We start from the raw sequence: 25,830 nt of genomic DNA on the forward strand, positions 1-25,830 counted from the left end.
AGGATGAGCTTCCGCCTTCCAGATAAACGCCCAGTACTTGCTGCAGCGTTTCCTTCAAGTTTGGTCAAATGGTTTCTTCCTGGGGAGCTCCTCTCTGACTAACTTAGTTAAAACTACCCCCGTTCTGAACTTCCCTCCTTTCCAGTCATAATTTTCTGTAGCGCATTTACTCCATCTTACAGATTACATCATGGGCCACTGCCTTTCGTCGCTGACGTGGAGGGCAGAGATTTTGTCCATGTCTCCAGGGTCCAGAACAGTGTTAGGCATGTGGCAGAAATGTCACAGTTATCTATTGAATTTGTAAGTGGTAATTATGTGATTAATGGCTGAAATAAAGAATTCATAGACTGAGCTTAGAAAATCATCTTAAAAAAAAAAAAGAAGAAGAAAAGAGGGCCACAATTTAAAAGCGACCTTTAACATCTCCAAATTTCTAAAATTAAAAAATAAGAAAATTGGTTAGCACCATAATAAAACCCTTTATTCATTAAAAAAAAATTTTTTTAATGTTTCTTTATTTTTGAGAGAGAGAGACAGAGTGCAAGAGGGGAGGGGCAGAGAGAGAGAGAGAGAGACAGAGACAGAGAGACAGAGACAAAGAATCTGAAGCAGGCTCCAGACTTCAAGCTGTCAGCCTAGAGCCTGATGTGGGGCTCAAACTCATGGACATGAGATCATGACATGAGCTGAAGTCGGATGTCCAGCCAGTTGAGCAACGCTGAGTGCCCCTAAAACCCTTTAATATAAAGAGAATAGGTGAGGCCCACTGACTGGCCATCTGAGGGAGTAAGGGAATGATAAATTATGCTGCTCGGGTACAAGATAAAATAGAGAAACAAGCAAGTTCTGAAAAAGAAACTGCTTTAAAGAAAACAGACATCCATAGAGGGGCACAGCAGGGATTGGAGTGAAGAGAGAAGAGACAACTGGAAATGGAAAAACTGAACCACAGAAGCAGAGGACGGTGATGTCAACATGAAGAAGAGCAGAAATAACAAAGACCAGAAGGTACAGCTGAAGCAACAACCAGTGGTCAAGGTCACTTCAAAGTCTCTGAAGATTTAAGTTGGGAAGGGGCTTCCTATTTTTTATGACCAAATCTAAGAAAGCAACCTTCTGACAGTTAAGGTTTCCAGAAGTGAAACTAGATATATTTTACAGAGCCATCCAAAAGGGAGCGAGCTAATTATGATGCATTTAAAGTTAATGTGCTTTGATCGATCTTCAAAAGTTTCTACGTTACGGTGGAAATAAAATCACACAGGAAGAGCAGTGCCATTCAAAGGAAAAGGAGGCCAACTCTGATGTGGGAGCGAAGGAAACCCCTCAGGGTAACTGGTTGTGCCAGCAAGGGAGAACACTGAGCAGTGAGCAACCTGGGCGACCGGAAATGAGAGTCATAAGTGACAGGTATGATGACTGCCAAAAGAGTCAACTCTCAAGTTTGCTGCAATTCAACCAAGTGGATTCTGGAGTAGAAAAGTTGATCAATTGCCTTTATGATCAACAATTATAAGATAATCATAAGAAATCTTTGGGGTGAAAGATAAGGCCTTATTAGATAAATGTAACCTATTCATGTTGGCCTGGATCTATCAGGAAGTACAGACAAGGGTGAGGGTGTCTGTGAAGGTGGTGTTGCACCACCAGAACCATTAATGATGGAACAACAGGGAATGGAGTGATGCATTAGAAGAAATGTATAAGGCAGGAGAACGAGGGCAAGGCCCGAAAACGGAAGAACCCCTAGGAATTACTTAAATATGTTCAGCAACAGGGTACTCATAAAGTAAATATCCAACCATACAATGTAATATTATGCAACAGTAAAAAAGAAAGGCGGGGTAGACTGATCTGGAACACTCTCCAAGATATGAGATGTATAGATTATTATTATTGTGTTAGATTAAAAAAACAGTGGGGTACACACACAAATATATTCCTTACAGGCACAGAATATCTCTAAAAGTAAACAAAAGAAACTAGCATCGGTAGTGGCCTTTGGGTTGGGGGGAAAGGAAACTAAGAGGTCAGGATAGGACACGTGCTTATTTCCCACCGAATACTCTCTGTACCTGGCACACAGGAGGTTCACACCTATCTGCTGAATGAATGCAAGGAAAATGAAGTTTCCCTTTTGAATCTGTTATTAAAAGGGGTACCTTTGGGGACAGTCACGGTGGGTAAGTGTGTGTCTTTGCATAAATGACTGTGTCTACATTACACACGGTGTCTTCTGTTTTTATTTTCCTTGCCTATTTAAGGACAAGAATTGCTAATGATAAGGGAAGTAATCTAATAATCCGACAGGCCGTGCATAACTACCCCCCAAAGTTAAGCACTGAGAAGTATTAGAGCTCATTACTTCCCAAGGACAATGGGAGTCCTGAGAATTGTTCCTGCAAACACTAGGCTCTTCAGGAGAAAACGAGGCAATCTGCAATAAAGGTCAGTTATGCTACAATAACCACAGGCTTGAATTTTTTTTTTCTTTTTAAAGTAGTTTGAACAATAGGAGTCCTTAGAGAAGCTGAAAATGCTGTTAAGTTTTTAAAGCTCCAAAATACTAGGATGTGTGCTTGTAGGAAGTCTTTCTTGGCAATGCAGTTACTACAGTGGTTTGGTCCACACACATTTACAAGGCCTCCCCAGATGGTGTGATCTACAAACCCTCCCCGTCACCTACTGAATTATAGATCTCAAAGAAGTGTGCACTAAATAATGAGAGGTAGAAATTTCCAGTGACATTCATAATTTCTGGAAATCCTGCAAAATTTCCCATAACACTGTTAAAGAGACTCACAGGACTCTCAGGCACTAAACATGGACTTTTATTAACTGAAAACATAAAAGGCGCACTCAGTAAAATTAATTCTGTGCAATTATACAACGTGAAACTTAATATTAGGATTTTAAGTATGGGCTGTTTTTACTACGTTAAGTGTATAAAAAAAAACTATTTTGAAAAGTGACATTTACAGTTGGTGAAAAACCGATAGAACTGTGGATTAAAGGGAAACACGGAGGCATTGAGTCCTTATTAGGGCTAGAATCTGTGCTAGGTCTTTTAATTGAACCCTCACACAAGCTTTGCAAATAAATATTATTGTCCCCTTTTTACAGATTAAGAAAAATAAGACTTGAGGACTTAAGTAATGTGCTAAAGTCCACGCCATGCAGATCTCCATTCCGATCTGAAGCAATGACCTTCCTCTCTTTCATTCTCTCCTCAAAGGGGCTAAATTATATACCAAGTTTTCCTAATTAACTCCAAAATACAGTGGTATCTCTGAATTTTGCAGAGACAAAAGGGGAAATTTGAAATAGAAATGGCTTGTCATACATATCCCAAAATTTCGATTACAATTAAACGACACTTTCTGAAAGCCCACTTGTTAGGAGAGAATTCATGAACAATTAATAGTCATTTGAAGGTAAAAGCAGATTTTTTTTTTTAAGGCGAATTTGCCCTTAACATCCATAGGCTTCTGACAAGTCCAGTAGAGTTGCCAGATAATAGTTGTTTGGAGAAAGTGCAATCAATGTGCGTCCTCCTCTGTCACCACCAGAGGACTGGTCTGACAGGCAGAGACCCAGAGGGCAGAATGAGGGCTAATGGTACTCAGTGTCAGCAGGCAAGCTAGCCCAATCGCACTGCCTCACGACAAGGCTGGCAGAGATGCTACTAAGGAATACGTACGAGGGCAGGCAGTTTTCTACAAGCCTGCCCACAACTCACCCCCTCCTTTCCACTGGCAGAACCACAGCCTGCTCTGTGGCTTCTCAAAAGTTGTTCCCACTCGTCCCTTCATTAGTTTGGGCCCGGTTCCATCATCCCATCTGTTTGACCCACCGGCCTGCTGCTCAGCATGGAGTAGTGATTGGGCACAGAGACGAGAGCCCCTGCTCTTGAAACGGGCTCCCTGGACCGAGGCTCAGAACGGAAGTCCTGCCAAAGTCTTAGCCACAGAAGTGCCAAAACTTTAAGACATTGTTTAGGTTTTAATTTTATTAAACTGAAAGACCCTATTTTTAATTTTATTTGTTGGCATCCCTGTTCTCCCTCTCACTTGGCTTTCTAATGAGAAATTCCAGTTGGGGTTCAAACTGTTTCCCAAGATGGTCTCTGGTTAAAACAAATATGGTAAAAGCCTGGAGAAGCAGGAGATAAAAGAAATGCCTCATAACCCAAGGGAGCTCAGCTTATTTTGTTGAAAAACCTATAAGCACGTTTAGCTACCGCCCACCTTCTCCCCAGGGCGCTGTCCAGGCACTGCAGCAGTCCACAGGAATTTATGGAGCAGTGACTACAGAGCGCCCTGTAACATGCGCTGGCAACAGGCACCAGTGTATTTTGTGTCTACAGACTCAGGGTGCCATTTCTAGTTCACTTATCTGTAGCACTAAGACCTCCTTGAGTCAGTACATCTAGGACCCAGATCTCTAGCAATCTGATACTATACAAAGGAAATAAGCACTTCCTAATCACAGATCTTGTATCCGGAGCCCATTTTTGTCCATTCTCTTTGCACACTTCCCTGCTGTGCAGAGTTATGCAGCTAAGATAGCTAAGGCCTTCTCCTTCCCTCCTGTAACACCACTAGTGATATCCAGGCATCCTCCCTTCAGGACACACCTTTGAGAGCTGTCTTGACAAACCGTGAATTCACTACCTAGCTCTGCAAGAAAGGGAATTCTTGTTTTTGGAGCACCAGAGTTTCTTTATTTCCTGGCACTTATCGAATTCTTTACATGCACTATCTCATTTAATCTCCACAAAAAAAACCGAGTTAGAAATTACTGGTATGTACGTTTTATAGATAAAGGTTTCGAAGCTGGTAAGTAGCAGTGCTGGAACTCAAGCCTTGGCCCAGCTGCCTCCAAGGTCTCTTTCCACCTTTACATGCTGCCTGAGCTATAATGCACGGTTATGGCCACTATCACGGTCTCTAGTGCAAACATGGTTTTGGGGGTCAGATGTGGTTTCAACTCCTGGCTCTGTCTTGTGGGCTGGGAAAGTCATTCCCAGTGAGCCTAACTGTTCTCATTTACAAAAATGGCATAAGAGTATCTCGCTGCAAAGGTCATGGACAGGATTAAAAGAAAAAAGGACCCAGGAAAAGTGCCAGGATAGCGCCTACCAGTTAGGTACTCAGCAGACATTAGCCTTGCACTTTCTCTTGACAAAAAGCCTGAGGTTCCTGAGTTATTTTTGGTGGGTAGAAAAAAAAAAACCCCACAAATGTTGAATGCTAATCATATGGAAATAGTACTGAATCCTTAAACTGATGTTTCTTTGTTGAGAGGTAAATGAAGGAAAGAGGGAAGAAATGGCTATAACTTGTGAATCATGGTCCTACTAGAACTGTAAAGCATTTTTTCCTCCCTTTCTCCAGCCACCTATTACCACAGCTCAATCTTCCTACATCTGATCAATCCTATCACCCTCTCTTACCCCTGCCCCTAAGTTTTACACATCCCACTGACAAAGTGATAATCAGATGAACAGTTACAGTGAATAGGAGTTAACATATGTGCATTTTAAAGAGCTGTTTTGTGGGGACACTCCTCCCTGCTTTTGTTTATACTGAGTATTGATGCTAATTGCTGTTGTTTTCAACACTGCCTGGGAAGAAAATAATAGCTCCCCTAGTAGACCTTTCAGGGGTGGGGGTGAGTCCAGGTCTCCATGGCCCTGGAAGGGAAGGGGCCCAGGGGAGAACTGGGGACACTGGCCACAGGTCTGCAGGACTGTGAGAGCAATGGCCATGTGATTGTTTGATTCAGGAGGAAAAATAAGTGGACTCTCACAGAGCGTACGGGCAAGTCAACCACAATTTTGAAAGCACGTTCTTGTAGATTTCAGTATTTTGTTGAGGAAATCATTAAGAAAGAAATTTAAGATAGCTCGAATACAGGAAGAAAAGTTGGGCACTGAAAGAGAAGCCCACAAAACTGAATTAATTAGACATGTAAACGTATCAGGAAGCGAGAGGAAACAAGCATTCTTTATGGAAGAACTTAAAAGCTAATTAACTAAAATGTTAATGGCAATACAAGGAAAAATAATACAACATGGTTTGTTAAGTTCAAGTAACTTATTATTCTTTTTGAGCCATATAATTTGTGTCCCAAATGAAATGAAAATTTAAAATGCATTATCATTTAAAATATATTTTAATTATCCTCAATTTCAATGAATTTCTCCATCTTAATTATCAGTCCTTTTATCAGTCCTTATTTCTGGGAGGACTTTTTGATTTCCAGTACTTCTGATGAAAAGCAGTTGAAACCTATATGAAATCTTTTAATTTTTAATACATTTAGGAATACAAAGTTATTAATCTTTTTGGCCAAAAAATGATAACATGCCCTAGGTCTTATTCATTATTAGAAAACAGTCAATTTTGTATCTTTACCCAAATCTAAGAATGACTAAGTAGCATGAAAATTTAACTAAAAGCTAATGACCTATGGGGGGACACAAAGCAAGACAAATGGAAATTTTTGAAATGCCTTATTAACCCCATTCTCTCATTCTTCATCTTGTTGTTAATATTATTAGAATTATTAAGATTCAGTTGGGTCACATAGTTAAAATTCAGAAGACCTTGATAACTGAACTTCATCAAGGTAAAAGCAGCAAATCATTTCATTTGATGTTCTACCACTCAGAGCAAATACCTGTGCACACTGTCTTTCCAGGAGATTCCGACATTTTCCGAGTCAGTTGTTTTTCAACACAATGGGTGAGCGAGGAAACATCTCCTGTGAAAGAGCTTTAGGAAGCTGCTAAGATATCTCATGGCAAGAACTCTTCCATGAACAAATTAAAAATGGGCCCCTTCTTTTTAATCTTATATTTTAATATCAGTTGGAACAGTTAAGTATCCAGGATGAGTAACAAGATGACAGTTGGTGACGAAAACCTTTTCCTTCGTGGAATAAACAGAAAGATAAGGTTTCACCATGCAAATGTGCAGTCAGTTGGAACAATTAAACGAGGACACAGGCAGAAGGTTCTTGCCTTTGGTCAAAATACCAGGATTATGAAACCAAAGTGGTAATAAGGATCATGATGTTTCAACACCAGTATGGTTAAAAGCAAGGGACTGGAATCACGAAGATACTCTTATTTTTATACTGTGATTTCAAAAGTAGATTTATTTTATAGAATAGACATTTTTAAGGAGTATGCAAACCGCCTCTTTAAAAAATGAAATAATTGTTCCACTGCTTTATGGCACAGTTTTACAGATGTTTTATTTTCACTTCTGATTTATCTTCAACTCACAGTGACTTATAACACTTTCTGCTGCAAGTTCCTCTATACCTCAGCCTTTATGTCAAATAGCTCATGACTTGAAAGTGCAAATACACAGGACTACATATTCCTTTATCATGTGCATAATTATTCCCTAAAACTCCTGCTTGTAAATCTTGACTGTCACTTATTTCTTAGTCAAGATGCACCTTGAATAACATAGAGACACTATGTCTAATACTGACACACTGAAGAAAATTAAAAAAGAGGAAACGAAGCACCGGGTACCCACAGGTACTGAGGTAACTGGGTCAGCAGTGGTTACCTTTGTGGAGCCGACCAGATAGGTTGTATGTGAGCTAACCAGCAAATACAGATTCTGAGATACATCTAAGGTAGGTAATCAGATGCTGACGTGAGCTACTACAGAGAGTGAAATCATCAGAGTTGGAAAGCTGTGGGACCACTTTGGAATCCTTTCCTTTTGAATTCTGCCTGGCTTCTCCTCCATTAACACCTTTATTACTACACGGATGGCAATGACAAAGTGTGGCTGAAGGAATGCATACTCTCATCTATGCCTCAGAAACACGTAAGAGTTAACTCTCCATCTTCCCTGAAGAGATTCAGTGATTATGTGGTCCACCTGTGTTCCCTTTTCCTCAAGGCACTGCACATTTGTATGTGTGCACACGCAGGTTGCCCCGGTTCTGGAGCTGGTGTAGTGGCTGACCATCCATGGACATTCCTAGTATATGGTGGGTTTTGCACACGACTGTCTTCCTACGGCACCTACCCCACCTGGCCTGACATTGTACTCTCCACTCCCAATGCTAACTGATTAATGCTGAGAAATCCAACCACTGTGAACACTGTGAAACCTTACAAATTTAAAGTTTCCAGTGTTGAATTGCAGACCTACTCCACAATCTTATTATTATTTTTTTAATCCCTAATAGACTCCCTTCAGTTCCTCACTGGGGCTAGCTCAGGTTTCTCCCATTGCTTTTCCGAGGCACTCTTCCTCTACCCAACCCCCACCTTATTCCCGTCTCTCTCACCAATGATTTTTGGCACTGATCTTGCAATGGACTGAATGTCTGTGTTCCCCCAAAATTCATATGTTGAAATCTTAATGCCCCAGTGTAATGGTATTAAAAGGTGGGGCCTTTGGGAGGTAAATAGGTCATAAGAGTGAAACCCTTATGAATAGGATTAATGTTTTTATAAAAGAGACCCCACAGAATTCTCTTGCCTTCTTTTGGCCATGTGAGGATACAATGATAAGATGGCAGTTTGCAACCCAGAAGGGAGCTATAAAGGGGAACAGAATACGTGACCCCAAAATATGCTACTTTGCTAAATGAATTATTTTGAGCTGAACATAATCGAGATCCAGAAGACTCCAGAAAAACTTTTACCTCTTCCTAACTACCGAAAAGAATTCTGCTAGGGGGCCTGGCTTAGAGAGAGAGCTATTACTAGACAGAACTTTTATCCGAATGCCTTATCTGTATGGCATGGCACATATCTAATTATCAAATATCTGCTCTATTTATTACCCTATGAATTGCTGTCCTCCCCTTTGGAGCCCCAGGCCCCATCCTCTTCCTTAGCTCAGGGTGGCCTATAAGCCTGGACTATGGGACTTGTTTTGGGGTCTTATTGTCTTTGTGGGGCCTCCATTCATACATAACTAAATTTGTTTTTCTCCTGTCCTATGTTAATTTGATCATTGGATCAGCCAAAGAATCAAAAAGGGTAGAGGAAAAATTTTTCCTCCCCAACAGCTGTCACCAGAATCTGACCATGCTGGCACCTTGATCTTGTACTTTCAGCCTCCAGAACTGTGAGATATAAATTTCTGTGGTTCATAATAAGACACTTATTCTATGGTACTTTGCTATAGCAGCCTGGAGTGACTAAGACCTCATGGAGAAAAGAGAAGTCATCAGGTAGGAACTCATTTACTGTTCCTTCTTTCTCTTTCTAAACTCTCATATGTCAATTCTATAACACAAATAAATTTACTTCTTCTGGAATAAGGGGAAAGGAGGGAGAAGCACTATCACTCTAAATATACAACTCATCCACCTCAAGTCCTGAGACACTAAAATGTGAAAAAAATGTGCACTTCAGAATAAGGAAATGGGAGTATTCCCAACCCTGTTCTGTGTCCCATGCTTCTCTCCATACCCTTCATGCTGGCTCAGAGATACTCTACCATCAGTGAGCTTCCATTCTTCCCTGACTCCTTTCTAGAAGTACCTGCTCAGTCCCATACAGTCACCGCTGTTTCTTTCTCTGTTTTAACTGTCCTTCATTATACTGTGATTCTATTATCTGTCTCCTCCTGCTAGAATATAAACTCCAAGAAAGCAGGAGTTTATTTTGTTCACTGCCAGGACCTCAGTCCCTAGAGATCAGTATCTGGTACACGGTAGTCACACAAAATGTTATTTACTAAACGAGTGAACTATAACTCTCAACCGTATTGTCTTGCTTTCTCTTTTGCTTTTGCTGAACACAAAAATATAAAATCCAAAATGCCAATAAAGATTATTTGGGCTCTATCTTGTCTTCAAGATACTGCCCTATCTTCTTTTTTTTCTTCATGAGAAAACTTAATAGTTAGTATATATAGTCCTTGTCTCTACTCATCAACTTCTATCCATCCTTCAATCCCCTACACCCCAAATTCCATTGTGAAGTACTAAAATGTCCTTCTGTCAGGAGTCAGATTGGGTGCTTAATCTATTATATCTCACTTAATCCACCACCAACTCTTAATATTAACATTTCCAATCCACAGACATGGAAACTGAATATTTCTTTTAAGGGCGCAAAGCTGGTAAGTGAAAGTTAGATTTGAACCCAGGTCTGTCTGACACCAAAACTGTTCCCCTTCCATTCCATCACACTGAACTTATTACTAAGGTGTTTTGCAATTTATCCACTTATCTGTCAGTCTCCCCCAGTGGCTGGTGAGTGCCACATAATCCATATCTATGTTGAGAAAATAAAGGTGTTTTTTGACTAACCTTTTCTAATCAGAGAGTGCAACCCTCAAGAGAGAGAGTGAGCCTTCTTTCTTCTTCTTCTTTTAATGTTTATTCATTTTTGAGAGGCAGAGAGAGAGAGAGAGAGAGAGAGAGAGAGAGAGAATGAGCAGAAGAGGGGCAGTGAGAGGGAGGCACAGAATCTGAAGCAGGCTCCAGGCTCCGAGCTGTCAGCACAGAGCCTGACATGGGGCTGGAATCCATGAACCGTGAGATCATGACTTGAGCCAAAGTCAGACACTTAACCGACTGAGCCACTCAGGCACCTCAGTGAGCTTTCTATTTTTAACAGGAATCCATAGCGTGGTTGTTTGAGAGGCAGTTAGTACAAAGTGATTCCCTTCACAATGTCCTGGATGTTAAAAGCTAGGCTTTTGCATGGGTGGCCTTCTTTTACAGAACTTCTGGTGAGCAAAGCAGGCTCACACCAAAATAACTTTTTTAAAGCTGAACAATTACACAATAAATTTAATGACACTTTTTTGTGATGTGCAAAAATGAAGAAAAAGGTCATTACAAAGGTCTTTTACAATTTTAGAAATAATATACATTTTCTAATCCCATACCACCTGCTTCTAAAACTGAAGTAACTGACGAACATTGGGACGAATGAAAAAGTCTAAAAAATGTTGAATTTCTGAATTTCTTATGTGGCAAGTCCTACCTCTTTAATAAACTTGATTAAACATCAGTGTCGTGGCCTATAGTTTGGTCTGGGGAATATTCCTTTTTTTGGTGGAGTGGAGGGAGAGGGAACTCCTCAGGGAAAAGCAAACAAATTACATGTAAGAAGGAGAGCAGAGGTCTGGCTTTGGTTTTTCCTTTTGCTACCAGAAAATGTCTGAGCAAGATAATCTTTATTGCCCTTTAGTTGCTCCCTTTAACAAGAAAGGATTATATTGGACCATCAGTTCTCAAAGTGTGGCCTGCAAACCCTGGGAAGGGTCCCAACACTCTCTTCTCATACTAATAGTAAGATGTCATCTGTGTTTTCCAGTGTGCTGACCTCTGCACACGTTGCAGTCAGTGATAGGGCAAAGGGGATAATTAGGTAAAACCGCTCTGGCACCTTAGCCTGAATTCAGGCAGTGGGAGCAAACTGTCCACTTAGCCATGTTCTTTGCCAACACACTCAGGACAACACGGAAGCAGTCTGAAATTTTAGTTTTATAAAAACCATGATCCTTACGTGTTTTACAATTCTGTGTGATGAAATGGTTCACGCTCATACAGCACTTATGCTGCACACGGAAGGAAGATGGTTGCCTCGAGGAAAAGCATCTGTGCCACTGAGTTGTGAAGCTGAACTAGTGGCTTTTGTCATGGAAGACCATTTTTACTTGAAAGAACACCTGACAGACACATGTTCAAAGGTCATGGTCAAACTTAGGTATCTGACAGACATTTTCTCAAAAGTGAACGAACACAACCTGTCACTATAAGGAAAAACATCTGACGATAACCGTTGCCAGTGATAAAAATCATTCTTTCAAGTGGCAGTTAGAATTTTGGAAAACTTGAATCCATCACCAGGAGGTTGAAGCTTCCAAATGCTTTAAGATTTTTCAGAGGAGGATGGTGGTTCCATTAACAAATAGGACTTTTAGAATACTGGATAAAAGGATGTATAGAAGATTTGCAAACTCAGTAAATGCCTCCCAACCTCCCAAATACCCAGTAGATGATGTTACATGGATGGGTAAATGACTCACTCAAGTGTAAGGCCAAAGAGTAACAGAATACAAGGAGTACCTTGCCATGGTTTCAAATTTCATACCTCAACTAAAGTTTAAGGGGTTTCCTGACTGGTTTAAAGTCAGTTATAGTTATTGGACACATTTTGGTGTTGTAGCGAAGAAAAATATACACAATTATCTGAAAAGGCTATTAATATTCTCCTTCTGTTTCCAGCCACTGTAAAGCTAGATTTTTTACAAACACTTCAACATAAAGGACATTATCACAACATACTGAATGTAGAACTGGATATGAGACTCGGACATTTTTTTTTTCAATATATGAAATTTATTGTCAAATTGGTTTCCATACAACACCCAGTGCTGAGACTCGGACATTTTTAATGAAGTCAGACTTTAAACATATTTAAACAAAAGTCAAGGCCAGTCTTCCAACAGTTTCTAAGTACATAAAATATGTCATTTATGTTAAGTTGTAATGATTATTTTAAAATGAATTCACAAATATATATATATTTTCAGTTTATAATCTCAAATATGATAAATGCCAATGGATAATGTAACGGACATAAACAAACGTTCTTTAGAGTCCTCAAAGTTTTATGAGTATAAAGGGGTCTTAAAAGTAAAAAGTTTGAGAACTGCTGAACTAGATGAAATCTAATACCCCAGCTCTTTTGAGATTCTGTGATATTTTTGTTGTGTGTGTGAATGAGAACAGAAGATAAAATCTGGAAATGTCTTACTTCCGGCAGTTTTTACTTCCTTCATTGTTGTTTCCAATGAGAATGTAATATGGTAGATCTATAGGACAGAGTTTTGAAAAAAAGCATTTAAAAGTAATTTATCCTAATAAAAATATCAGTTATAATTTAAATATCAGTAGTTGGAAATGCTAGAATACAGATTAAATAATAAAATGCTTGACAAAAATCTTGTAAAGGTGTAACAATTCAGAAATTTATTTTTCCTAATTTGAATTTATATTCATGGAATAGGTCATAAATTATATTTAAACTAATTGCATTTGTATTTCCCCCCAGTTTTAAGAAATGTCATCATGAGATTTTCTTGGTAGTATAAAATCATTTTAAATTATTTTATCGAAAGGAAACTAATAAGTTTTTGTTTCCAGTGTAAGTTGGATGTTGGAATTTCTGTAAACACTTTTAGGATTTTGATGCCAAGTAATTTATGGATGAACAGTATGTTCATTCTATTAAAGCATTAAAACAGTTATGCATTTCTCTTAATAGTATTAGACCTTTACAAACATGAAATGCCTAGCCTATATTTCTGGCTTGCACAGCATCCTAAATACCTGTGTCAAACTCTGCTTTTATCCCAGCCTAACTCATCACACCAGCCATCTGCATAAATAAAGATGTAAGCATCTGCTATATGGCAAATGGTCTCAGGGGCAGATGTTTCCATCCTTGTGTTCATGTCACTGGGGCTGGATACATTATTTGAACAGATGTACACAATCTGAAAGTGTTATGTCCCTCAGTGAAATGTCTCCAACTGCTTTCTATCAAAGAACATAAATGCTATTTGCACCTGCATTTATGTTAATAATATAAAGGCAGCAGGGGTTCTGACAAAGTGGAATGTGATGCTATGAAATATATTTGCATGGTTAATTGGGAGTTTCTGAGAGACTCTGCTGCCAAATGGCCACACTGACATTGATACATGCCCGAGCAGACTATCTGATTAGTAGCCTGCTTTTTAAGCAGGTGGAAATATGGCTATTTCAAACAATAAAAGTATTCATAACCTCATTTACTAATAAGGATATTCCAAACTCTAGCATTTTATCTCAAAATAGGAAAGTAACTTCCATTACAACATCTACCTGGTAAGTTTTAGGCCACTCAGGTCATTTCCATTTTGTTCTATGAGGAAATTTCTATAGGTGTGTGTATGTGTGTGTGTTTTCCATTTGTACTTCTGTCAACAGCATAACATACTATTAATCCATAGTGATATTTTGTAGAGGTTATTACATTGGAAAGTTCCAATTGCCAACATTAAGTAGTTAACCAAAACCAGCTTGAAAATGTCAATCTGTACTTGGTCTGCAACATAAAATGGTACCAAAAATCCAAGAACAGCATTTACACCGCTGGCTAAGATCGAAATGTTTCCATACGAATGTCACATATTTGGAAATAAAACATTTTGGTAATATGTAGGGAATGTCTCCCCCACCCCAATAATGAGGTCACAAAGCATGTTAACCACTAAATGCAAAGCATCAAATTATAGTGGTTCTCCTTGCTACTGTGCATTAAATGTGAGGGCTGAAGAGCTAAACAATTTGCGATAATAGTTGTACTCATAGCTTTACTGAGCTAAGAACTTGGGGTCTCTTGCAAATAATATATTTATTACTTTATTAACTTGACACTGATAATATCAACTTTGCACAAAATTCTTATATTTGAGTTTAATGTTATTGAGTTAAATGTAACTTATTCTGCAAATTATTCTGAGACATAGGTTGTGCTTTAAGAGTTTAAAAGGTGAAAGTGTTCATATACAGTCGATCATTTACAGATTCTGTATGTGCAAATTTGCCAGCTCGCTGCAATTTATTTGCAGCCCTCAAATCCATACTGATGACGTTTCCATGGCCATTTGTGGACATGCACAGGCAGGAAAAAATTGAATCACTTCAAGTGCACATTCTCAGCAGTGGCTGATGATCTGTCTTGTTTCAGCTCTCCCCTTACAATGAATGACAAGTATCATTTTTGTGGTCTACAGTGTCACGTTTTTCTTATTTTTTTTTTCTTTTTGGTTGGTGATTTCACTGTTTAAAATAGTCCTTAAGCATAGTACTGCTGTGCTGTCCAGTGTTCCTAAGTGTAAGAAGACGACGTGCCTCGCAGAAAAAAATACATGTGTTACATAAGCTTTGTTCAGGCAAGAGTTATAATATTGTGTCTGTGAGTTCAAGGTTAAGGACTCAACATAAAACTATGTTCTGTATCAATAGTTAATGAAAATGTGTTGTGACCAGAAGCTCACAGGAACCTCAATGCTGTGGAGCAAAAATTCAGTATTAGCCAATTCAGTGTTTGTGGTGACGTTATAGAACGTGCCAATTGTGAATGATGGGAATCAACTGTACCTTATCTCATTTGGCTATTCTAGAGCAAGAATTAATATCCCCATTTGAAAGATGAAGGGACTGAGGCTCACTGTATTAGCCAAGATCACAGAGCCTAAAAAGAAGGGGGGAAGGGTAAAAAAGACCTCAATGCTCCAGCTCTTAGTTGAGAATTCGGTCTTTCACCAGATTGGGAGGGGAGAAAGACGGGGAAGAAGGAAAGAAAAGACAAAAATGGGACAGGAGCTTAAGAAGCAGCTTTAATACCATGTTGGAATGAGTCAAACTTTAGTTAGATAATAAGATAATAAACCATTTTTAGGCTAAACCCTCATAAAAAGAAAACTGTTCTGATAGGCTGTAAGCTTTACTGAAATGGAGCCGTAACAGTAGAGTTTAGTTTGGGTTTCCTTTCTCCCCCTGTGCTCTTTGCTCATGGCCTCTCCAAAGGCAATAAATATTTGTTAAATGAACACACAGACTTGGAAACTCCACCCTGGTGTCTCATCAAGAAGCAAAGATTAAAATGTTTTCACAGCATCTAAGTCATAGATGAAATGGAGTTTAAAGCATTTTCCACAAAATTTAATGTATATATGAGAAGCCACTACATGCCAAAGTGCTTTCAAGGCTGCCAAAGACAAAAAATTCATCAAGAAGTTTATGAAGTACTAGGAGCTTAAAATAAGATCATTTTTCTAAACTTAAAAGAAATATGAATATTCACTAGTTTCCCCAAGTGTTCCTTGAGTTCTAACATGCTACATTCACTAATACCAGAATGTTTATGTCTGGCTGCACATATATATTTTTAAGTCTTTATATTTTTATAATTATTTTAAAAGTATTTTATTAAACTCAGAAAATCCAGGGTTGTTTTTTATTTTCAGATCCAAATCTCAATTCACATGATACATAGTAATGGCTATGACTGCAGTTAAATACTGTACAAATTTTGAAAATTAGTAGGGGTTGACAGTGTGTATTTAACTAACTGTAGTAGTTCCAAAGGGGGTCATTAAGACCCTCTTGCCTAAAACATCTGCTGTGTTCTCACCCCCCTTTACTAATAGTCTCATTGAATAAAAATAGCACTCACAATTTGAAAATTATCTTTAAACAATGCAAATGTGTTAAGACAGAGCTGAGAAAAGTGTTAGAAGACCCGTATAAGAAGACCTTTCTACTTGCAGCAGACTTGCCTAGTAAATGGCAAAACCGAATTGTGAAGCTGGCAGATAACTAAGAATTTTGAATGACTCCAGTAAAACTGACCCTCCCTGGGCTTAAATGAAGACTCTTCCCTGTCCAATGAACAGCAGGACTTGTTTTAACTAAACTATATGGAGACTTAAAATTCATCCTGCCTTCTCCAAGGTGCAAACTTCAATCCTTAATTGGCATCACCACAGTGAACTTCTTTATAGTACGTAGCAAACATAGACTGTCCCTGTGACAGAACCATTTGGCAAAGCTGCACATCTGTGTGAGGTTCCTTATCTGGCAAGTAAGTAAATTCCTGTGAATTTTCAGTCACTGTAGTGGTTTTGTCTGTCAACAGATTTAAAGTAGAAGTTACCAACAACCGTAGATGGCCTTTTCCTGTTGTTTTTGTGCCTTTTTTTTTCAAAGACATGGTTTATTATTTGCTACAATTTGCTATTTTCTACACAAAATACCTGCCCTTATATTTCTATTATCTTATTGTGGAAAATATCAAAAAGATATTTCTATTATTTTATCACTTGAAAATATCAAACAAAAAACCAGAAAGTTATGGGAAAATCATAAATCTTATCCCCAAATCCTGAAAGTATGAAAAGATAGAAAATTGTAATGAAATAAGTCTAATGAACTTCTGGAGATTCTATAATAACTTCACACAGGAATAATGATGACACTAAATTATAATGGAAAAGCTTTTAATACAGTACAAATTATCATTAGAGTAATACTACAATATTAAATCTCTTTATCCAAAATTAGAAAACATTTAAATAGAAGGCACTAGAATTTCTAATTAGTTTCCTCTAGTTTTTCCCAACTTTAAACCTATATCCTTTGACTCCTAAATTCCACGTGGTTGTCTTCTACACATGTGTTAATGTCCTGCACAAATATCAACCCTTCTGTTGTGTTTCCTGACCAAAATGTCAGCCTCAAAACTTCTGGCCTACCCAAGTATCCCTTCCTCCATGTTCTCAAGTATGTCATACTCACTTCCAGTACATCATCTGTCACGCGTTATTCTAGTTAATTATATACATGTCTGCTCTTCTAATAGGATTTTGTGTTTTGTAAAAGCACAGGATGTCTGATTTATTTTGGATCTCTCCGATCTTTAGGATCTGACATAGCTCCTCGTTAAGTATTACACTGGTGATCATTAAAGCTGCTTCCACCACTGAAATAATAGGAGATAGTACGTGATACGTTGGATTTTCTTAAGCCCCACAACTCTGCTGGTAACATTCTACCCCGAACTTCATACATTAGTACGTATATGTGCATGTGTGTTTACAAGTCTGAAATTTAAAAGCATCATACCTTATAGGTAGCCATCCATGGTGTGTTAAATAAAGTACTCAGCATTTAATTAATGACATGTGCCCAACACATTCCTCATGTCACATAATGGATTATACTTGATGACAGAAATAAAAACTAGCATGTTTGATCAGAGAAGAAAAAGAGGGATCATCTAAAAACAGAATTAGAAATATTCTTTATAGATTTACAGTGTGACACAGGGGACAAATAGTGAGTTTTGGATTTTGATAGATCTGGGTTCAAATCTTAGCTCAGTCACTTAACTGACTGGTGATCTTGGTAAAAGTAACCAATCTCCCTGAACCTTTAGATTAAAGATTATACCTAGTTTAGGGTAGGATTAGATAAAACAAAGGATGTAAAGTTGTGGGTAGAGTGACTATTACCCTGGAGGCACTTGATTAATTGAGCTCTTTTCATTATTCTTTTTTTCTGTTAAATTCTGGGTTGGAGGCTTAAGCATCTTTGGTCCCAGAAAAGACTGACCAAGTACTTACTAGAGCTACTGAACTCCTAGCTAGGCTTGAAGGGTCTTATTTTCTGGCCAAGTCCATGGCGGTATAACTATGCTTAGGCAACAGCTCGAGAGGTAGACAAAACAAAACAAACAAAACAAGCCTTGATGAGAAACAAAGTAGGCAGGAGGTGTGCGTGGTGACATGTTTTACTGCCCTGTATCAGCCAGAAACCAAGCAGCTTGTTGCTTAGATATTCACACACACTTACAACCTTTTAGAGATGGAAAAGAATGTCTAGTAATCCTGGATTTACTAACAGGGAAACTGAGGTTTAGGGATAAAATAACCAGTCTGAATTTCCACAGTTGGTTGGCAGCAGATGAGGGAAAGGAGGGCAGCTGTTTTGACATTTGGCCCAGCGTTCTTCCTCATAAGCAGTCACACATCTTGCTGAGATGAAGAAGGTGATACCAACTAGGACACTAAATTTCCAAACCCTTGATCAGCTACCTACCACTGCAGAAATCTTCCAAAGGATATAAACCAGAAAACATTCACAGGAAATGCACACATTTTATTTCTGGTTAGGATTGCTCTCGTCTCTCTCATCCCATGTCCTTTCGTACCCTCATGTTTGTGGACGGATCTTGTGTGAGTTTCAGACAATCTTACCATCCCTTTGGCCAAATGTCTGGATGAGAACTAAGCCAGAAGTCTGCCCCATGTTTACGTCCCTTGGGTCACCTTGGATCATGCGTGGCCTTTTACGGCCAGTAGGCACCAGAAGCAGGAGGCAGCCATGTTCATCTCACTGCATGCATCAGCCTCCACACATACAGGGAGACCAGGTATCAAAAACAACGATGAAGAGCCCACTATGTAATTTGGAATATGCTGGGTGATTTATATATATTTCTCCTTTAATCTCTATATGACCTATAAGGTAGTACTTACTATGTTCACTTTAAAGATTCATAGATGAGAAAGCTGAGGTCAAGTGATGCACCTAAGACATGCAAATCAGTGGTAGACCTGAGTGTCAAAACCAGACTCAGTGCTCTTAACAGTTATGACACTGTCTTTCCTTTGGGTAAAGAGATCAAGGAGTGTCTGCTTCTGTTAAGGGTTCTTTATAGCAAATTCCCTCCATTGGCTAAGTTATTTCTCTTCCATGAAGGAAGCCTAATTTTGTATCATTGAAGACATTATTTTTCTCACAAACATATCAAAACTTCTCTTCTGTGTAGAAGAGAGCATGTAGGGGCAGGTGAAAGACTTGAATTCTTCCTAAAGGTTGGAATTTGCCCTTTACAGTGCAGAAAATTTAATTGCTCTTCATTCAGAAAAGACTCTATCTCCACCTGTAAACTGCTTTTCTGAAAACTCCAGGAGCTCTTCTTAAAAAACCACGATTTTCTTTTTTATAAATCATATGGGGCTGGGGAATGGTTTTTCGTATGTTTCTTTTGAAATGACTATGGGAAAAAACAAGTCAAATGTCCCCTCCCTCTACATATCTGTTGTATGTGCATGTGTATAAGAATATATATATAGTCTTCTAAGACACATGTGATTCAGCTTCACCAAAGCCAATACTCCATAGTTTCATTTGACATCTACTGGTACCAGCTATGTGCCAGCTAATAGGCTGGGTTCTGAGTTTTGTGTGGGTTGAGATGACCCGCTCTCAAGTTCTCAGTCAAGGATACATGTCCTTTTATACACTTAAGTAATTTAACAAAGGAAATCAACTTTCCTATATAATTAGGATTTTGTTCTTAGTTCCTGGAAATAAACTACCTCTGGTCAGAGGACAGTGGCATTGAATGTATCAATTAAAACTGTTTATAACATACACATGACCGTTTTCCTCAGCATGGTTCATCTTACCTTGTTGATCTTTTGGTGGTATTGATAAAAAATTCTGCATTATGATGTTTTTGACTTGAATAACAATGTCCCTAAAAAATAACCAAACACAAATAATAATTAGAAAACAATTCAGATGCCTTGTTCATACACATGAAAAATATAAATTATAAGCTCTTTAAAAATTCTTCCAATTTATAATTGTAAGAGTAATAAGAAATGGACTGAACTATTAAGAAACTAATGCTTTTATTTCCTTCTCATTTTTATACGGGCAGGATTTTACTGAATGTACTAGTATGGGCTTAGAGAGGGAAGCAATGACACCACGAGAGAGGAATTATATCAGCATCTCTGCCCAATGAAGGCCAGGGAAATGTGAAAGTTGGCAAAATTAAGATTCCCTGAAAATGCTCCGTCAGATAATTATGTTTCGTATACTCTACTTAAGAAGAAATAACTAAAATGTTTAACAATATAGGTAAAGGTAGTATAGTTGTAATATACTCATTTGATGACATATAATTCAGACACTAAGATACAATTATGAAGATTATGTAGCACAATGGAAAATGCACTGAGTGAACACCCTAAATGACATATACTGTAGGATTACAACTATATAAAAAACAAAGGTATTGCAAAATGCATAGCAGGCAATATGTTAAGATATGTTTTGGCAAGGTGTTTGTTGAGGCATTACATTGTTTTTGCCTTTAACTGAGCTATTTTCCAACCTGTCTATAATGCAAGATATTTCCAAATAGTCTACAATATACACTCGCACTATTTGAATATAAAAATAAGGCAATTAAGTACATTGAAAAAAACATAGGTAAATATCTTATAAGCCATCAAACACAAAAGTGTTTCTAGCATGACACCAAAGACAGAAGCCATGAAGGTAAAGACACGAATTTTTCTATTCAGAATGTTAAATGCTTTTAAATAGAAAATCAGCCAAAATTAAAAGGCATGACATTTGCTATAGCCAAGACTGAGTAACAGAGACCAGATTTGTCCTCCTGCCTGAAACAACCAAAAATATAGACAAAATACACGAAACAGTATTTCAAAACACTGGACACCAGATCACGAAAGACTGATGTCCTGGGAAACAGGAAACAAATGAGACGAGCAATGTTGTAGGAAGGGAGAACCCTGTGGAGAGTCCCAGAGTAGTGGGGAAAAAGCTCTCGAAAGAAAAAGAGAAACAGCAATAAAGAGGGTCTCCATCAAGTATTTGCTCATGTACTGCTCAGCACATGCAAGTGAAGAAACTACCTTTCATCATGAGAAGATCCAAGCTGCTCAACACTCACAGTGGGGCAGGAATATTGCCTATTCCCACCAGCCAGACTGAAAACACCCCTAATTCACAGGACATCAAGTAGAGCACAAAGAAGGGTCTTGCCTTAGTAAAGGGAAATAGTTTAATTAAGCCCTACACCAAGCATTTCTCTGGTTTCTTTTGTTTGTTTGAGAGAGAGGGGGGAGAGAGAGAGCTCATATGTGTGAGCACATGCAAGGGGGGTGGGGACAGAAGGAGAGGGAGAGAGAGGAACCTTAAGCAGGCTCCATGCCCAGTGCTGAGACCCACGTGGAGCCCACCATGGAGCTCAATCTCACGACTGTGAGAACATGGCCTGAACTGAAATCAAGAGTTGGATGCTTAACCAACTGAGCCACCCATGCACCCCTCTCTGGTTTCATATAACAAATCTTAAAGCAAGAGTGAAAAGGAACACGCTATTTCCAAGTGTCTTAACTGTGCATTTAGAACAAAACTCAAGAATTATTTACAGACCTACAAAAATATCCATCACGCAACAAGGTAAAATTCATAATATCTAACATCTAATTAAAAATTAAGCATGCAAAGAGGCAGGAAAACATGAGCCATAATGCAGAAAATAATCAAACTGACCCTGAACTGACACAGCTATTAGAATTAGTGGTCAAGGTTCAAACTGTAATTAAGTAATAACTATTTCACATGTTCAAAAAGTTAAATATAGACAGGAAAGATATTAAAAAGACCCACATAAAATTTCCAGAGATGAAAACTATAATATACAAAATGAAAATACACCGACCGGATGGGATTAATAGCACATTAGCCATGTCAAAAAAAAAAAAAAAAGTTAGCAAACTTGAAGGCACAGTAATAGAGATTTTCTAAAATGAAACTCAGAAGGCGAGAGTAAAAAAAGAAGAGAGAAAAAAGGAGAAATGGTTAGCCAGCAACAGGACAACTTCAAGCAGCCTAAATATATCAGTAATTGGAGAGATGAAAGACGGAAAGACAAAAAAAAAAAAAAATCATTTTAGAAATAATGGCAGAAAATTTTCCAAATTTGAGTAAAGCTATAAACACACAGATCTAAAAAGCTCAAAAACCTGGAGCACAAAAACCCATGAAAACTATACCAAAGAATATTATGACCAAGTTGCTCAAAAATAGTGGGAAAAAAAAAGTTTTTTAAAGGCATTCCCAACATATCTTACGTATAGAGGACTTCTTGTTGGAAACAATGCAAGTGAGAAGACAGTGGAGCAGCATCTTTAAATACTGTAAGAAAAAAAACCTGTAATCTAGAATTCTATGTTCAGAGACAGTATCTTTAAAAAAATAAAGGAGAAATGAAGGATTTTTTTGTAAATACAAAAGCTGAAAGAATTCATTACAAGTCCACTACACTATAAAAATGCTAAACAATATCTTTTAGGCAGAAAGAATAAAACACTAGATTAGGGTATGGGTTTATATATAGGAAGGAAAAATACTAGAAATGGGAACTACATGGTAAGCATACAAGGCTTTTTTTCCTTAATATTTAAATCTCCTAAAAATATAACTATTTAAATAAAAATAATTAAGAATGCAATGTGGGGTTTATAACGTATGTAAAAATGATATATGGTAACAATTTGACCAAAATTGAGAGGGGAGTAATATAAGTATATAATTTTAAGTTTCTTATATTATCAGTGAAGTGGTATAATATCACTGGGAGGTAGATTATGGTAAATTAAACATATATATTATACATCTGAAAGCAATACCTAAAGTCGCTAAACAAAGAATTTTAGAGACAAAGCCAACAATACAAAAATGGAATCATAAAAATATTCAGTTTTTCAAGGGAAAATGAAAAAAGAATAAAACAGATGGGAAAAACACAAAAAAAAATGAGCAAGATGATAGATTAAAATCTAATCATATCAATAATAATATTAAATACAAATGATCTAAATATCATAATAAAAGATAATGCTTGGATAAATATGCAAGGTTCAACTATATGTTGCCTGTAAGAAAGGCACTTTAAATATGGGGATACAAATAGATTATAATTAAAAGAATGTAAAAAGATATATCATGCTAGTACAAGACAAAAGAAAGGTAGAATGGCTATATTAGTATCAGAAAAAGTAGATTACAGAGCAATGAATGTTACCAGGTGTAAGGAAGATCATTTCATAATTATAAAAGGTCAACTCATCAAAAAGAGACAATAATGTCAAATGTTTATATCCCAAATAACTGAGCTTCAAAATACATAAAGCAAAAACTGACAGAGCTTCAAGGAGAAATATACAATAATTTATAATCAATAATAAGAGACAGAAAATCACTAAAGATATTAGAGGTCAATTTGACCTAACTGACATTTATAAAATATTTCACCCAACATAACAGAATACACATTGTTTTCAAAGCACATGAAATATTTATCAAGACAGACTATATATTCTGGGCCATAAAAACAAGTCTCAATATACTTAAGAGGATTCAAGTCATATAATGTATGTATAATATGCTCTCTGACCACAATGGAATTAAAGTAGAAAGCAAAACAAATAAAGAAAACCCACAAATACTACCTGAAAAATTTCCAAATATTTGTTCATTAAATCACATACTTATAAATAACCTATGGGTTCAAAGAAGAAATCAAAATGAAAATTATAGTCTTTTGAACTGAGTGAAATGCAAATACAACATATCAAAAAGCAATACATAGGGAGAAATTGAGACTACTAAGCATCTCTTTGAATAAATAAAGTAGATCTCAAGTCAATGGCCTCAGTTTCTACCTTAAAAACCAGAAAAAACAAATTTAACCCAAAGTGTAAAAAAAGAAGTAAGAGATTGGAGAGGAAAAAAGGAGAGGAAATAAGTGAAATGAACAACAGAAAAATAGATAAAAATAATTAAATAAAAAGCAGATTTTTTTGACAATATCAATAAATTTGATAAACCTTTAGCTTAATTCATCAGAAGAAAGAAGACACAAATGACCAATATCAGGAATGAGAGGTGACATCACTACAGACACTAATGCTATTAAAAATAGGGATCATTACAAACAACATTTTGGCAATAAATTTGATAAATTTAAATAAAATGAACAAATTCCCTGAAAGACACAAACTATCAAAGCTCACTCAAGAAGTGAGCCTTAAAATCATAAGAGACTCTTAAATACAGAGAACAAACTGAGGGTTGATGGGGTTGGGGTAGGGAGGTGGGTTAAATGGGTGATGGACATTAAGGAGGGCACTTGTTGGGATGAGTACTGGGTGTTATATGTAAGTGATGAGTCATTGGGTTCTACTCCTGTTGCCAAGACTATATTGTGTGTTAACTAACTTGAGAATAAAAAATAAATAAATAAAAATAAAAGAAATAAAAAAAAGAAGTGAGACTTATTATATTTTCAAAGAATTGAATTTTTAGTTAAAAATGTTTCCTCAAAGAAAATACCAGTCCCAAATAGTTGCTTTGATGAAATCTACTGAATAAAGAAGCAATAACACCAATTATATACAAATATTCTCAGAAAATTGAAAATGAGGGAATTCTAACAATGTAATTCTATGAGGCCAGTATTATACAGATACTAAAACCAGATAAAAAGCCAATAGAAGGAAAGAAACCTCCAGACCAACACCCCCAATAACATAAAAGCAAAAAGTATAAGCAAAATTTTAGACCAAAGGCACTACAAAAAGAGAAAACTACAGGCCAATATCCCTGATGAACACAGATTCAATAATTCTCAACAAAATACTAGCAAACCAAATTCAACAATACATTAAAAAATTATTGACCACAATCATGTAAGATGTATTCCAGGGATGCAAGGGTCATTCAATATTTGCAAACCAATCAATATAATTCCTCACATTAACAAGAGATAGGGATAAAAACCACATTAATATCTCAATAGATGCACAAAAAGCATTTGACAAGATACCACATCCATTCATGATAAAAAACCCTCAACAAAGTCAATTTAGAGGGAATGTACTTCAACATAACAAAGGCCATATATGAAAAACCCACACCTACACATCATACTCAATGGTGAAAACCTGAGAGCTTTTCCACAAACATCAGGATCAAGTCAAGGATGTCCACTCTTAACATGTTTATTCAACATAGTACTGGAAGTCCTAGCTGCAGCTGTTAGATAAGAAAAAGAAATAGCAGACATCCAAATTGGTAAGGAATAAGTCAAACTTTCCTTATTTGCAGATGACATAATACGATGTATAGAAAATCCTAAAGACTCCACTATTACAACTAATAAATGAATTCAGGAAAGTTGCAGGATACAAAATCAATATACAGAAATCTGTTGTATTTCTATACACTAATAATGAAGTAGAAGAAAGAGAACTTGAGAAAACAATCTATTTACAATTGCACCAAAAAGAACAAAACACCTAGGAATAAATTTAACCAAGGAGTTGAAAGACCTATAAAACTTACCTGAACACTATAAAACTTAACTGATGAAAG

General features: G+C 37.2%; 1 protein-coding gene across 4 annotated transcripts in view; it reads right to left on the minus strand.

The window, feature by feature from the left end:
• ZNF438 (zinc finger protein 438) overlaps window positions 1-25,830 on the minus strand; it is a 166,583-nt gene that overhangs the window by 6,802 nt on the left and 133,951 nt on the right. For all 4 annotated transcript variants that reach the window (XM_042991329.1, XM_042991328.1, XM_042991327.1 and 1 more), the window contains one exon: window positions 20,040-20,110. In XM_042991329.1, coding sequence (XP_042847263.1) covers window positions 20,040-20,079 — 40 coding nt within the window. In that variant the 5' untranslated portion in view covers window positions 20,080-20,110. The remainder of the gene's footprint in view (window positions 1-20,039; window positions 20,111-25,830) is intronic.

This window comes from Panthera tigris, chromosome B4 (genome assembly GCF_018350195.1).
Source record: "Panthera tigris isolate Pti1 chromosome B4, P.tigris_Pti1_mat1.1, whole genome shotgun sequence".
Classification (NCBI taxonomy): domain Eukaryota; kingdom Metazoa; phylum Chordata; class Mammalia; order Carnivora; family Felidae; genus Panthera; species Panthera tigris.